General features: G+C 38.8%; 1 protein-coding gene across 5 annotated transcripts in view; it reads left to right on the top strand.

Moving 5' to 3' along the window:
* The window catches only part of FBXO38 (F-box protein 38), a 58,179-nt gene that overhangs the window by 28,045 nt on the left and 18,116 nt on the right, over positions 1-12,018 (top strand). For all 5 annotated transcript variants that reach the window (XM_080675273.1, XM_080675272.1, XM_080675270.1 and 2 more), the window contains 5 exons: positions 2,280-2,450; positions 4,026-4,168; positions 4,997-5,204; positions 8,860-8,979; positions 10,636-10,815. In XM_080675273.1, the coding sequence (XP_080531399.1) occupies positions 2,280-2,450; positions 4,026-4,168; positions 4,997-5,204; positions 8,860-8,979; positions 10,636-10,815 (822 nt within the window). The remainder of the gene's footprint in view (positions 1-2,279; positions 2,451-4,025; positions 4,169-4,996; positions 5,205-8,859; positions 8,980-10,635; positions 10,816-12,018) is intronic.

Raw genomic sequence — 12,018 nt, 5'->3', positions numbered from 1 at the left:
AAAATTATTAGCTTGGTAATTAGTGTTCTTTCTATAATCTTATATTTTGTTCTTCCCCAAAGCTCAAAACATGGATTTGTTGTTTCAATTACTTATTCATTCATTGGTTGCCTTTTGTATGTGCCCTGACTGGAGATCGAACCTTTGACTATTATTATCTTATACTTTTCAAAATAACTTGTTTCACAGTCTTTTTCATATTTAATGGTCTCTTAGTTCTGACCTTTTTTATAAGCTGTCCTTTTCATATTTGCTGCAGTTATTCCATTTCTCTAGTATAATTGTTCTTCTCTGCTTCTTCAAAGGCAGCCTAGAATTTTCTGCATCAGAATAGGATCCAGGTGCCTCTATTTAGAGAGGAATGAGAGGTCACTGGTCACACACTGTCACTAAATCTCAGCCTCAGTAATTTAGATTTTAAAGCATCTGTCTAGGAGGTGGGGGTGGCCCTGGTAAAACTTGACTCACTTTTTTTGTTACAGAGGGTCTGGCAAAATATAAAAAGAGACAAAAATCTTTGTCTCAGACATTTATGGTAGAAGTGACAGTGCCAGATTGAGGAAATGGACATACTGAAAAACAGGTGTTATGTATTAGGAATATAAGAAAAGTGACCCAAGGATGAATACTTAGAGAAGCGTTCTATGTTTACAGAGATTTATGATCTCAGAGCTTCCTGTAAATGTGATAGGCATGTAATACTCATGGAAAACCAGAAGCAGTACAGAGTAATATTTAGTGCTGAAGCTTTGGAGAGAGGGTGGGAGATGGACTTGAGGCCTGCCTACTAATCGTGGGGCCTTGAGCAAGTTACTTTAGTCCATGTTTTCTTACTTGTTGTGGTTTTCATTGCTTTTATTATTGTAATTTCTGACATTTAGAAAGCATTCAGAAATGGTAACTTTTAGCAGACCTATGAGCTGAACTAAAAAAGAAACAAAAATGAGTCTTTGGTGATGTCCTCAGGGTTTTGAAGGAGTGTTACAATCAGGAGACCCCAAGAGCAGGAATCCGCTAGTAGTCTCAAAGGAGTGAATGTAGGACATGGATTTCTCATATCAGGCTGTTTATTCAGACAGCGCCCAAGGAACAGGGTCAGTTCAAGATTTACCTGATCAGAGGAGAGAAAAGGCAAGTTTCAAATCCAGTGGGCAAGAAAAAGCTTTTTATCAGGAGACTGAAGAAAATTGCTTAGCTTAATGGTAAAGGATGGGTTCAAAATTGCTTAGCTTAATGGTAAAGGATGAGTTCAGGTAATCTGCAAGAAATGCCAATAAAGGCCCAAAAAGGGTACTATTGGAGAGAGACTGTGAACTATATGAAAAACAAAATTGGAAGAGTTTTGGAGTAGGTTGCTTGTTTTAAGCATGTTCCAAACTGAAGATATAAATCCCTGTAGTATGCAGGGCAGTTTCACCAGAGCAACTGTATTTCCTTTGTGCTTTGTGTCACTTGATTACAAGGACTGGGAGAGATGTTGTTTGAATTCCTATATCACCAGCCCTGTGCTGGACATTGAAAATGGAAATGTGAACTAGATACAGTTCCGTTTTTACTTTAAAGTGTTCATAGTCAACTGGACCATCCTGGAGAGTAGAGGGAAGATATATGAGAGAAACATTGATAAGGGGACATGGGATGAGGTGTGATTTCCAGTGGCATAAACTAGAATGGAGGGACCTCTTCTACTTATATACACCCCCTCGTCTGTGACAAGACAGTAGGAGCTCAGTGGCAGAGAGTGTGGGTGTGTTTGAGTTAGAAGTCCATGCCCTGGGGACAGATGCAGATTTAGCAACCAATAACATGGGCTCTAAAAATGAATCTGAATTCCCCAAATTTATTCTTCTCTACATATGGCCACACCCAACTCCATAAACATGATCCTCACACTGTGAAATAATTATATTTTTAAGGTATTATTTTTCTTTTAAAAGATAAAACTAAAACTTCACCATAGACTTGAACTAATACAATATATCTGTCAATTTTGCTTTAAGAATTTTTGCTTTCTTTTTGCCTTTTATAAATAATTGGAAATAATTTTTCCTATTAGCTGCCCCCCCTTAACTTTTAATATAAATTCTTACTTTAATGTCCATTTGTACAATACACCTAATTAAAAACTATAACTGAACCTGAATCTGATGATGGGCAGATGACACAGAATGATCATAAAGAGTGATTGTACTGGATGTTAAGATAAAGAATTGGCAATGCTCCTGGACACTTAACCTTTTTTTTTTTTTTTAAAAAAAAAAGTCTATTTCTCTTTTTAGGTAGAATGGCTAATGCGGATCTGGTGAAGTACGGTCTGGCCGATGTGGTAGAAAATCCTGGTATTATCACCGATATAGGGATGAAGGCAGTCAATGAAGTTTTTTCCTGTATCAAATATCTGGCAATTTATAATTGCCCCCATCTACATAATCCATACAATTGGATCTCAGGTACTGTGGGCTTAAATCTGGCTGTATTTTATGTTGAGATAATATGTATCTTTGTTTTCTGTGTGTGCTGCGGATTGCATTCGTAATATAAAATGCAGATATTTTACTTGGATTATTCATACAAGTTCTGGGAACTTTTGATAATGGAGAAGGAAGTATATTCAGTGCCTTTTTGAACTCCTGACAATTTCTGTCCAGAAGTTTGTACTGTCCAGGTTATGGATTCAAGTGCCCTGATCTTTATATATACTTCTTTGGGCCAGGCACATACAATGAGGTTAGAAATTGTTGCTTGGGATATTATGGTTGCTTTCTCTGAATTACCTTCAAATGGCACATTATCTGAAAGGGCAAAGTGGGTATATATCTAACTTTTAGTTAGGTGACATATTACACATTAACTTATAGACATTTTTTGTCACCTTAAAATTCTAGGCTATTTCAGATCTCTCTCCCCCCGCAACCCCCCTGTGACTTTCACACTTGGTATTTTTCCTTATGGGGGAGTTGATTTTTCTCCCCAAGAGTGTAATACTATTTATTTCTTTAAAGTTCCTTCTTAAATACCTAAATTCTCAACTTTTAAATAAATTCAGAACTAGAGAATTTTCATTGTGATATCCTCTTTAATCATACCATGCCCCCTCACAAACACCTGCAGAACTGCCTCCTCTGCTATCTGCGCCACCGCCCAGGGATATTGTAGCTCCTCACAAAGCCTGTCTTCAGGCCTGTTTTTGGGTTCTGGGGTCTCTGTTGAGATCAATCACTCATTAGAATGACCATGTCTCACCCACCAGAAATGAAATCCCTGGCCCAGCTGCATTAAGAAGTTACTGGGAAATCCAAACTTTAAATTTAGGAAGTGTAGACCACTTTTAAAAAATAACATTTATTGGGTTTTTGATTTGTTTGTTTTCTTAAATACAGAAGAGTATAAAGAAGAAAATTAAAAAATGGCCTATAATCCCATCACTCAGAACTCCTGTTAACACTTAAAAACTAAAATAATACATGCACTTGATAAACAGTATCAATCAGTACAGAAAGGTACAAAATGAAAAGTCTCCTCAAAGGTAACCACCATCAACAGTTTCTTGTATATTCTCTGGGCAGACTATTTTGGGCATATTGCAGCCTATACATGTATAGCATTGAAAATGATTTATATATACAAAAGGATCCTGCTATGTATGCAGTCCGGTAGCTTGTCTTTTGTACTAAGAATGTTTTGAGAGCTTTCCAAATCAAGCATATTCAGTTCTGCATTCTTTTAAAAGCTGCATAATGTTCTATTAAATTAATGCACCAATATTTCTTTAGTGTCCCACTGTTGAATAGGTATATAGGTTGTTGAGTGGATCACGTTTAAATCCAGGCTAACTTGGTTACACGTTAATGATTCCCACAGTGAAATTAGGTAATGAACATCATAGTTTACAGTTAATCAAGTTGTAGAGATAAGATAAAAATTATTTAAAGAAACCAGACTTGAAAGTCTTTGTGACCTATAGCCACATTCATCAGTAATAGAGAAAGTGTTGCTTAAATTCTTTCTGGCCGTTTCATCAACAGATCACTCAAGATGGACACGATTGGTTGATATCAACTTAGTGCGGTGCCATGCTTTGAAGCTGGACTCCTTCGGCCAGTTTATTGAATTATTGCCGAGCCTGGAGTTTATTTCACTGGACCAGATGTTTCGTGAACCACCCAAAGTAAATCATATTTGAGAGAATTTTTGTTCATTTATTTTGGTACCCAAAGAAGAAAACAAAACAAGTGTTTTCTTCCTAATAATATACCTTTACAGTGTTATAATTGGACTTTTTACTGCCAGACTCAGTGAAGGCATAAAAGTCAGAATAATGCATGGCCTCTTTCTTGTAAATGAGTATTAAGGGGTCTCTAGAAGAGGGGAAGAAAAAAGTAAGTGGAAAAGCTATCTTCATCAGTTCTATAAACTGAAGATACGGTAAAAGCGAAGACAGAAATTTGGGCTAATACAAATTATTACTCATACTAATTAGTTGGGAGATTAAATCTCTAATCTGGAACCCAAAATATAAATGAGGATTACAAATTTATTTGGAAATGTCTTACTTTGCTGCTGTCTTTTTTAGTTGGTTGTATATCCTGGGAAATTTGAGATTGCCCAGTTGAACAAAATGTTATTTTAAAACTGCTTAACAAATAAAATTTATACTCTCACCATAAAAAAAATTAATGCTTCAACTAAGTATGTTCTGTCTTGTCAGTTCTTAATGGTTACATTCCCACTGTTGAGTCAGTGGGATTTGAGGTCAGAACACTGGGTTTCAAGTCCCAGCTGTACCTCTTAGTGGTCATGTGCTATTGGGCAGCCCTTCCCATCATGCATCTCATCTGAAAATCAAGCATAATAACAATTTATCTTGCTTGAAGTGTTGTCAGACTTGAATTCTTGTATGTGTATGTAAAAGCATTTCATAAATAAAGTGCTATATAAATATTCTTATGTAGAGATGAAATAAGGGCTATAAGCGTGTGGTTTTGTCTTACCTTAGGGCTGTGCTCGAGTTGGTCTGAGTGCAGGCACTGGAATTGGGGTGTCCTCAGCCCTTGTCAGCAACCAGAACTCTAACAACGACAATGATAATAATGCCCAGAATAATGCTAACATCCATGATAACAATCATCATCCAGATGACTCAGATGAGGAGAATGACTTCCGGCAGGATCTACAACCAGGAGAGCAGCAGTTTGCAGCCGACGGTAACCCAGATCTTTTGTGAGCTCCAGATAGAGATGATTTTTACTTTGGATCATACTTCTCTGACTGTGTTCTGTCCTTCCCTCCATTTCACTTTTGTCACTTTACACATTAGGGTCCAAGTTGACAAAGTAAATGAAGGGGTGGATGAAATTTGCCTGTCTGCTTGCTTGTTTCAAGTTCTCCATGTAATGCCTCTTGTCCACAGAATCTGTAAGGCTACTTACAAAATGGGAAGGACTTATAGATGCCATAGGAAGTAGGGTTCAATGCTCCTTTGAGGCCTGGCTTAACTGAGATTTAACTTTCAGGATTTGGGCAAAAGAGCAATTCTTAATGTGTCCCTGAACAATAGATGTGGAATATTCAGCTTGCACGTCCCCAGAGCTGAAAAAAAGAAATACCAATGATGTAGTTGACATTGTGTTGGGCATCTTTCACATACCTTTCATCTTTAAGTCTTCACAACCATCCAGCAAATTAAGTACATGAACTAATAAAGACCTATTGGATTTTGCTTATGTAATTTTCCTTCCATTTCTTTAATATTGACTAAACACTTGCTGTGTGCCAACCCATGTGTTAGTAGGCTTCATCTGCCCTTCTGTTGGTGAGTGAGGATAGAGTGAAATTACTTTTTCCACTTCCCCAATAGACCCTTAAGAACTAGAGAAAAGCCCTAGCTGGTTTGGCTCGATTCCGCTTAAGGGCATATGCCAGGTTTGTGGTCTCAATCCCCAGTAGGGGGCATGAGGAGGCAGCCAATCAATGAATCTCTCTCATCATTGATATTTCTGTCTGTTTCTCTCTCCCTCTCCCTTCCTCTCTAAAATCAGTAGAAAATATATTACAAAAAAAGAAAAAAGAACTAGGAAGAATCTCTTCTAGCCATCTATCGGTTGCTCCCTCACCCATTCTTGTGGGCACAGTAATTAATGAGAACAAAGAGCCCTGATGGTATGTAACTGCTTTGATAATGAAAGCATACTGTGTATAGAGCATGACTTCCTTCAGGGTCACTCTTTGGTATGCAGCCCCTCATCTAGGAATCATCTGTAGACATTGTCTTCCCTTTCCCACCTCACACATTCTCTACGGAACTCTCCATTTTGATTCTTGAAAGTCAACAGTGACTCTTAACAAAAGCTAGTAGTCACTTCTCCACTTTCATCTTAGTTGACATCTCAGCAGCATTTGTCATTGTTGCCCACTTCTACCTTCCTGAGCTATTTTCTTCTCTTGTCATCTCTGAAACCATTTTCCTCCTATCTCATTGGACATGCCTGCTCAGTTTCCTTTCCTTGCACCATTTGCTCTATTCCACATTTCTTCTTGATCTCACTAACATTTTTTTCTACATGAGCTCATTCAGTCTCATGGCTTCTATACCAACTAATGAATTCTAAACCTTTTGTGCCAGCCTTGATCTTCTTACTTTTTGAAATATTGCACTTATATCTGGCTTTATCCTTTTTATTTCCACCTAAGTACTCTTAGACATTTCAAACCTACAGCTAAATATTTGCCGCTCCCCCCTGTTCCCCCCTCTCCCCCCCACCCCCAAAAAAAAGTATAGAGCAGAAGGTGCTAGGAGCTAAGGAGAGGAAGTGAGGTGAGATTAGGTATTATCTCTTTTGCCTTGTGGTCCCTGAGTGTCATCATAATGGTCACTGGCACCATAAGGATCTGGACTTCAGAGAACACAGACCATCCATGGGAAAATGACAGCAGCTGCAGTACGGAACCACCCAAACCCTCTGAACCCAGTTGTGGTTGGAGTTAATTTACTGGACAGATTCTAGACTCTACTGGAAAGTTACTTGGCTGTATGTTTCTCAGTGCATAATGGAGAACGCCTTCCATTGTGAATCACTTATTGGTACAGCAGGGATCAAAACATGTGCAAGAACACTGTGTTTGATTTAAGAGAGAAGAATGGAACTCAAATATACTAATATAGAAACTTGAGCTTTTAGTTTGTGTGGGACTTACACACAAACCAAATATTTGAGGTACAGTCTTGTCAAATCAGAGATCTTGTGATCTTGTGCTGTGAAAGGCTGAGCAATTAAAAAAAAAAGTGGCACAAAGATTCAAAATTAAAAGGGATCAATGAGAATTAGTTGGCATGACTAACATTGATGCTTCAACTCTAGGTGCAAATTTAGCATTATTTGTAAAGTTAGATTAAAATTTGGATTGACATGTTTACTTTCCTTAATGTAGAATTTTAAAGCTTTTCACACATGGGCCTCTAATGAGTTTTGGACCAACCCCAGAATGAAGCAAAGCCATCCACTCTTTATCACCCTGCTGTATTTAGCTTCATCAGCTTGCATTAACTTGGCTTGTCTCTTTAAGGAGATTCTTTCAGGAACCAGATTCTCTTTCAGTTTTTTTTCATCTAACTCGAATGGTTGGATGGTTGATTTCTCAGCAGTAGTTATTGAACATCTTAATTAAGCATGGAGGATATAGTGATGAACAAGGTGGACGTCTGCCGTCCTCTGAGTTGAGCCTGAGCTGTAAAGTATTGGTATTATCTTGACTCAAACTGAGATCAGGCACACAGGTTTAGGGATTAAATGGGTACTGAATTGAGTGCCCTAAATACTGACTTGAGGGATTTGGATTTAATTTTAAAAAGCTAGCAAAACCAGCAATTTTTTATTTAGGATCCTCTTAGAAAAGTGACCATTTTATCTTAAGACTGGTAAACTGATTGAAACTTTAGTACTTATAGTAAACTGATTGAAGCTTAGCAGTCTGAAATTGTTCACTGTGCTTATCCTCTGGAAAAAATATGAAAGTACACATTTTTATTTATTGACTAGAGGCCCGGTGCACAGAATCGTGCACTGGTGGGGTCCCTCGGCCTGACCTGCACCCTCTCGCAATCCGGGACCCCTCAGGGGATGTTGGATAGCTGATTTCAGCCCAGTCCCTGCAGGCCCAATCCAGACAGGAGGGAGCCCGATCCTGTGCATTGAGTGGCTGTCCCCTCGTGGTCAGTGCATGTCATAGCAACCAGTTGTTTGGTTGCTTAGGCTTTTATATATATAGATAGGCACTAGTAACTGTAGTGAAGACTTTGTTGCAAATTAAACATTAGAATACTATTAAAATGTCAATAATGTACTTAGTGTATTTGTTAGTAATCCTTGCCACACATTAGCCAAAAATGATACCAGAGCCTCTAGGGAGTAGGAAAGGAAACACAATTTGAGCTTGCCTACCCAGAACATCCTGGATTAGCTGGCAGGTACTATGAAACTATTGCTTATAAGATGATCCTAAGGTCTTCCAGTAGGTGGCTCATCCTATCTTAAAGCAAATAGCTTAGAAGGAGACAAACAGTTGCCTGGTACAGCCATCTCTTATCTTCAGGAATGAAAATGTTTTCTCTCAGCTGTGTGCTTTTGTCCCTGCTTTCATCTTACAGTGATGGGCTTTCTTCACCAAGTGATCCCTCCTCTCTTACAGAACAGTTGGTCACTTCTTGTTAATGTTAATATAGTGAAGCACAATTTTATGATATTTTTCCAAAGTGGGCCTAATAATCAGGGGCATGTTCATTTCTCAGGGGTGCCCTGTTTGGGCTGCCTTTGTGGTTTTCTTAGACCTTTTCTGGTTTGACTTTGTTTATTTTTATTTAAGCATTGAATGAGATGGAAGACATGGTGCAAGAAGATGGAGAGGTGATGGCTGAGAGTGGACTTGAGACTCCAGCTCACAGTCAGGCAGTTCTTCCTGTGGATGTTGATGAGGAACAAGCAGGTAACCATGTGACTTCCCACAGTCATGGTTGTGAAAACTAGGACCTGACTAATGAAGTAAAACACTAAGAATGGTTAATTTTTTATTTTTTTTTATATTACGGCTAATGATCTGTTATATGCTATTTATTAATTAGAACTATATTATATTTGTGTCCTCCTTGCTACTTGTATATATATTTACTAAAGTTTGCTCTTAATTTTTTGTAACTGTGACAACAACTTTATTGGCATATGCCCCGTGTGTGTGTGTGTGTGTGTGTGTGTAGAGAGAGAGAAAGAAAGCACTCAAATTGTTGATGGGAAAATAAATGACCTGACTAAATATTTTGCTTCTCTCTCTTCATTTTGGTGTTGAGGGGAAGCAGTGGAGAGTTGACCTGGTTTAGTAAATAGATCAAGATCTAATCTTTTGCTCTGGTTGACTTATGGCAGGCTATAGTCAGAGGCTCTTAAAGATGATCTAATACCATCCTTCATTTTGCAGTAAGGAAACTAATATTCTTCCACAAGTTTGAAAGTTTTTGCCCATGACCACTCAGCCAATGAGCAAAGGACAGAATTGAGATTATAACTAAAATTATTTCACTCCTGAACTATTGGGAAGGCTAACTTGTCTTTGAGTTGAAAATGTTTACCCTGTTTTAAGTGTCTTACAGATGCAGTCACTTAACTAATATTGAGTGCCTATTCTTTGCCAGGAATTGTACAATATTAACAGGAAAAAGATAGGCGAGGTTCCTTGGAGCTTACATTTTATGGATGGAGCGAATATCAGTCACTCTCCCGAGAAAATTGGCTCATAGAAGCTAAAGGTTTACTGTGTGTAGTGCCAAGCAGATTAAACATTCTTTACATACCTGTAAATAGTCAACCAAACTGTAACGGTGCATCTAGCCTTTAGGTGCATCCAATGAGATAGATCTATATTCCGTTAAAGAATGTGGAGAGTCCCATAGGTGTCTGAGGTTCATCTTCATTTCCTTTGCCTTCTTTGTACATTTGCAAAATTGGAAAAACAGCCTATTTTAAAGATGATTATCATGACTGTTATTTTGATTATATTAGCATGACTTATATGACTTTTTCTTTTCTTGTTAATCCTCACCTGAGGATGTTTTTTCCATTGCTTTTCATAGAGATAGGGAGAGAGGGGAGGAGGGAGGGAGAGGGAGAAAAGAGAGAGAAACATCAATGCTCAGAGAGACACATCGACTGGTTAACTCCCACATGCACCCCAACTGTGGGTCGAATTGAACCTGAAACCCAGGTAAGTGCCCTTGACCAGAAATTGAATCCAAGACCCTTTGGTGTATGGGCCGATGTGATAACCATTGAGCAACACTGGCCAGGGCGGCTTTTGTGACATTTTCAAATACTGAAGATCCTGTAGGGAGAGGCCATATAATCTGTTTTGTCTTTAGAAATGTATAAAGTTTGTTGACATGTTAATCATACTTAATGTTTATATAATGCTTTAGAGTTAAAGTGCTTTCACAGTATCTCATCCTAGTGTATGAGATACATTAAAATGAGTGATAAGGGAGGCTCCATAGAGCCAAAGCATGTGTGTGAGCCCAGGTTCCTGGAAACAATACTTAGAATGAGAGGATTTCTTGGGCAAAAAAATAACTTATGCCTGTGCTTTTTGTTTTAGGACCCAGTGGTCTTCAGCGTGTAGTAAAACCAACTCCAATTACTGTTCATGATTCAGAGAGTGATGATGAGGAAGATAGTCTAGAGCTCCAAGAAGTCTGGATTCCTAAGAATGGTACTCGGCGTTACTCTGAGCGGGAAGAAAAAAAGAGAGAGTCAGAGCAGTCCAGAGAATTGTCAGGTGAGAGATTTTGTCATGCCCTGACCTACTAGTGAGAGTCATGAGAACCGACACACATGGCCTTTATTTATATAAGATGTCCCACCATGGCTTGTGGTGCAGTTCACATTTCCTTACGAAATGTGACAGGAGCAGGAAAGGCAGTAGCCCAAGTGAGAGTGTAATCGGGGTGTGCTATCTAGGGCGAGGGGAGCACAACAAAAATATTGTGGAGTCAGGGCTCCGGGAGAGAAGACGTGAGGACTGTGACTCCTAAGGCTTTTAGGAAGTGGCGATGTCGGGGTTGGGGTTAGAGAGGGCTTAGTCAATGAACCATCCAGAGCAATGAACACACAGACATTCCCCAGCTCATAACCTGTCCAGTTGTGCTTAGTGAATGTTGGTGGCTGGTTTGGTGCTTGGGGACTCCTTTTAAGTATGTTCCTATAATCCCCTGCCTCTTCTCACATCTAGTCCACAGCCTTCTGCCATTTGCTTCACCAGAAAACTGTAATTCTCTTAACGTTTAGGTTCGTACTTCTTCCTTGTCTTTCCTTCCCTCTTGTTTCTCAGAACCATATGCTTACCATTTTCAGCAAAGGATGAGGTTTTAAAAATTCTCCACTCATTTTTTCTTGGGTACTCTCTCCTTTATGTGTCTGAATGCTTAGTTCATTATACATTTAACACAAAACCTGAAATATATATACACTTCTGTGTATGGAAAGCTCAGTTCTTTAGACTTGGGAAATTTACTCACTTGGGAAATTGACTAATCACACAATTCTTATTTTATGCCTTTTAAGAAATTCAGATATCTTTACACTGTGGTTGAAAGGAGCTTTAATGGAAACTGAAATTAGGAGTAATGTGACCAGCTGGTTAACTTATGTTTCCTAGAAAGTTCAGTTTCTGAATGTAGAAACTAGATCTTCTGCCAGCCTGATAAAACATGATTTGTTTTTATGTACCCTTTATATAGTCATTGAGCCTTACTGTGCCCCAGGAACTGTGTTAGATGCCATGAGGGATAGAAATGAGTAAGGCATGATCTCTCTGGGGAACCTCTAGTCTGGTTGAAGTGTCAGGTCGGAAACATGTATAATAATACCACAGGGAATGTATTACAGTGGTGTGGGGGTGGGGGTGCAGAACAGATTGAACAGAGGTCCAAGGCTGGAGAATTGGTGAGAACAAAGGCCCTGAGGGAGTAAGGCAGGAGTA

Source organism: Plecotus auritus (genome assembly GCF_963455305.1).
Source record: "Plecotus auritus genome assembly, chromosome: 6".
In the NCBI taxonomy this organism is placed as follows: Eukaryota; Metazoa; Chordata; class Mammalia; order Chiroptera; family Vespertilionidae; genus Plecotus; species Plecotus auritus.
The sequence above is the reverse complement of the archived record's forward strand: the minus strand, read 5'-3'. Positions and strand labels throughout refer to the sequence as shown.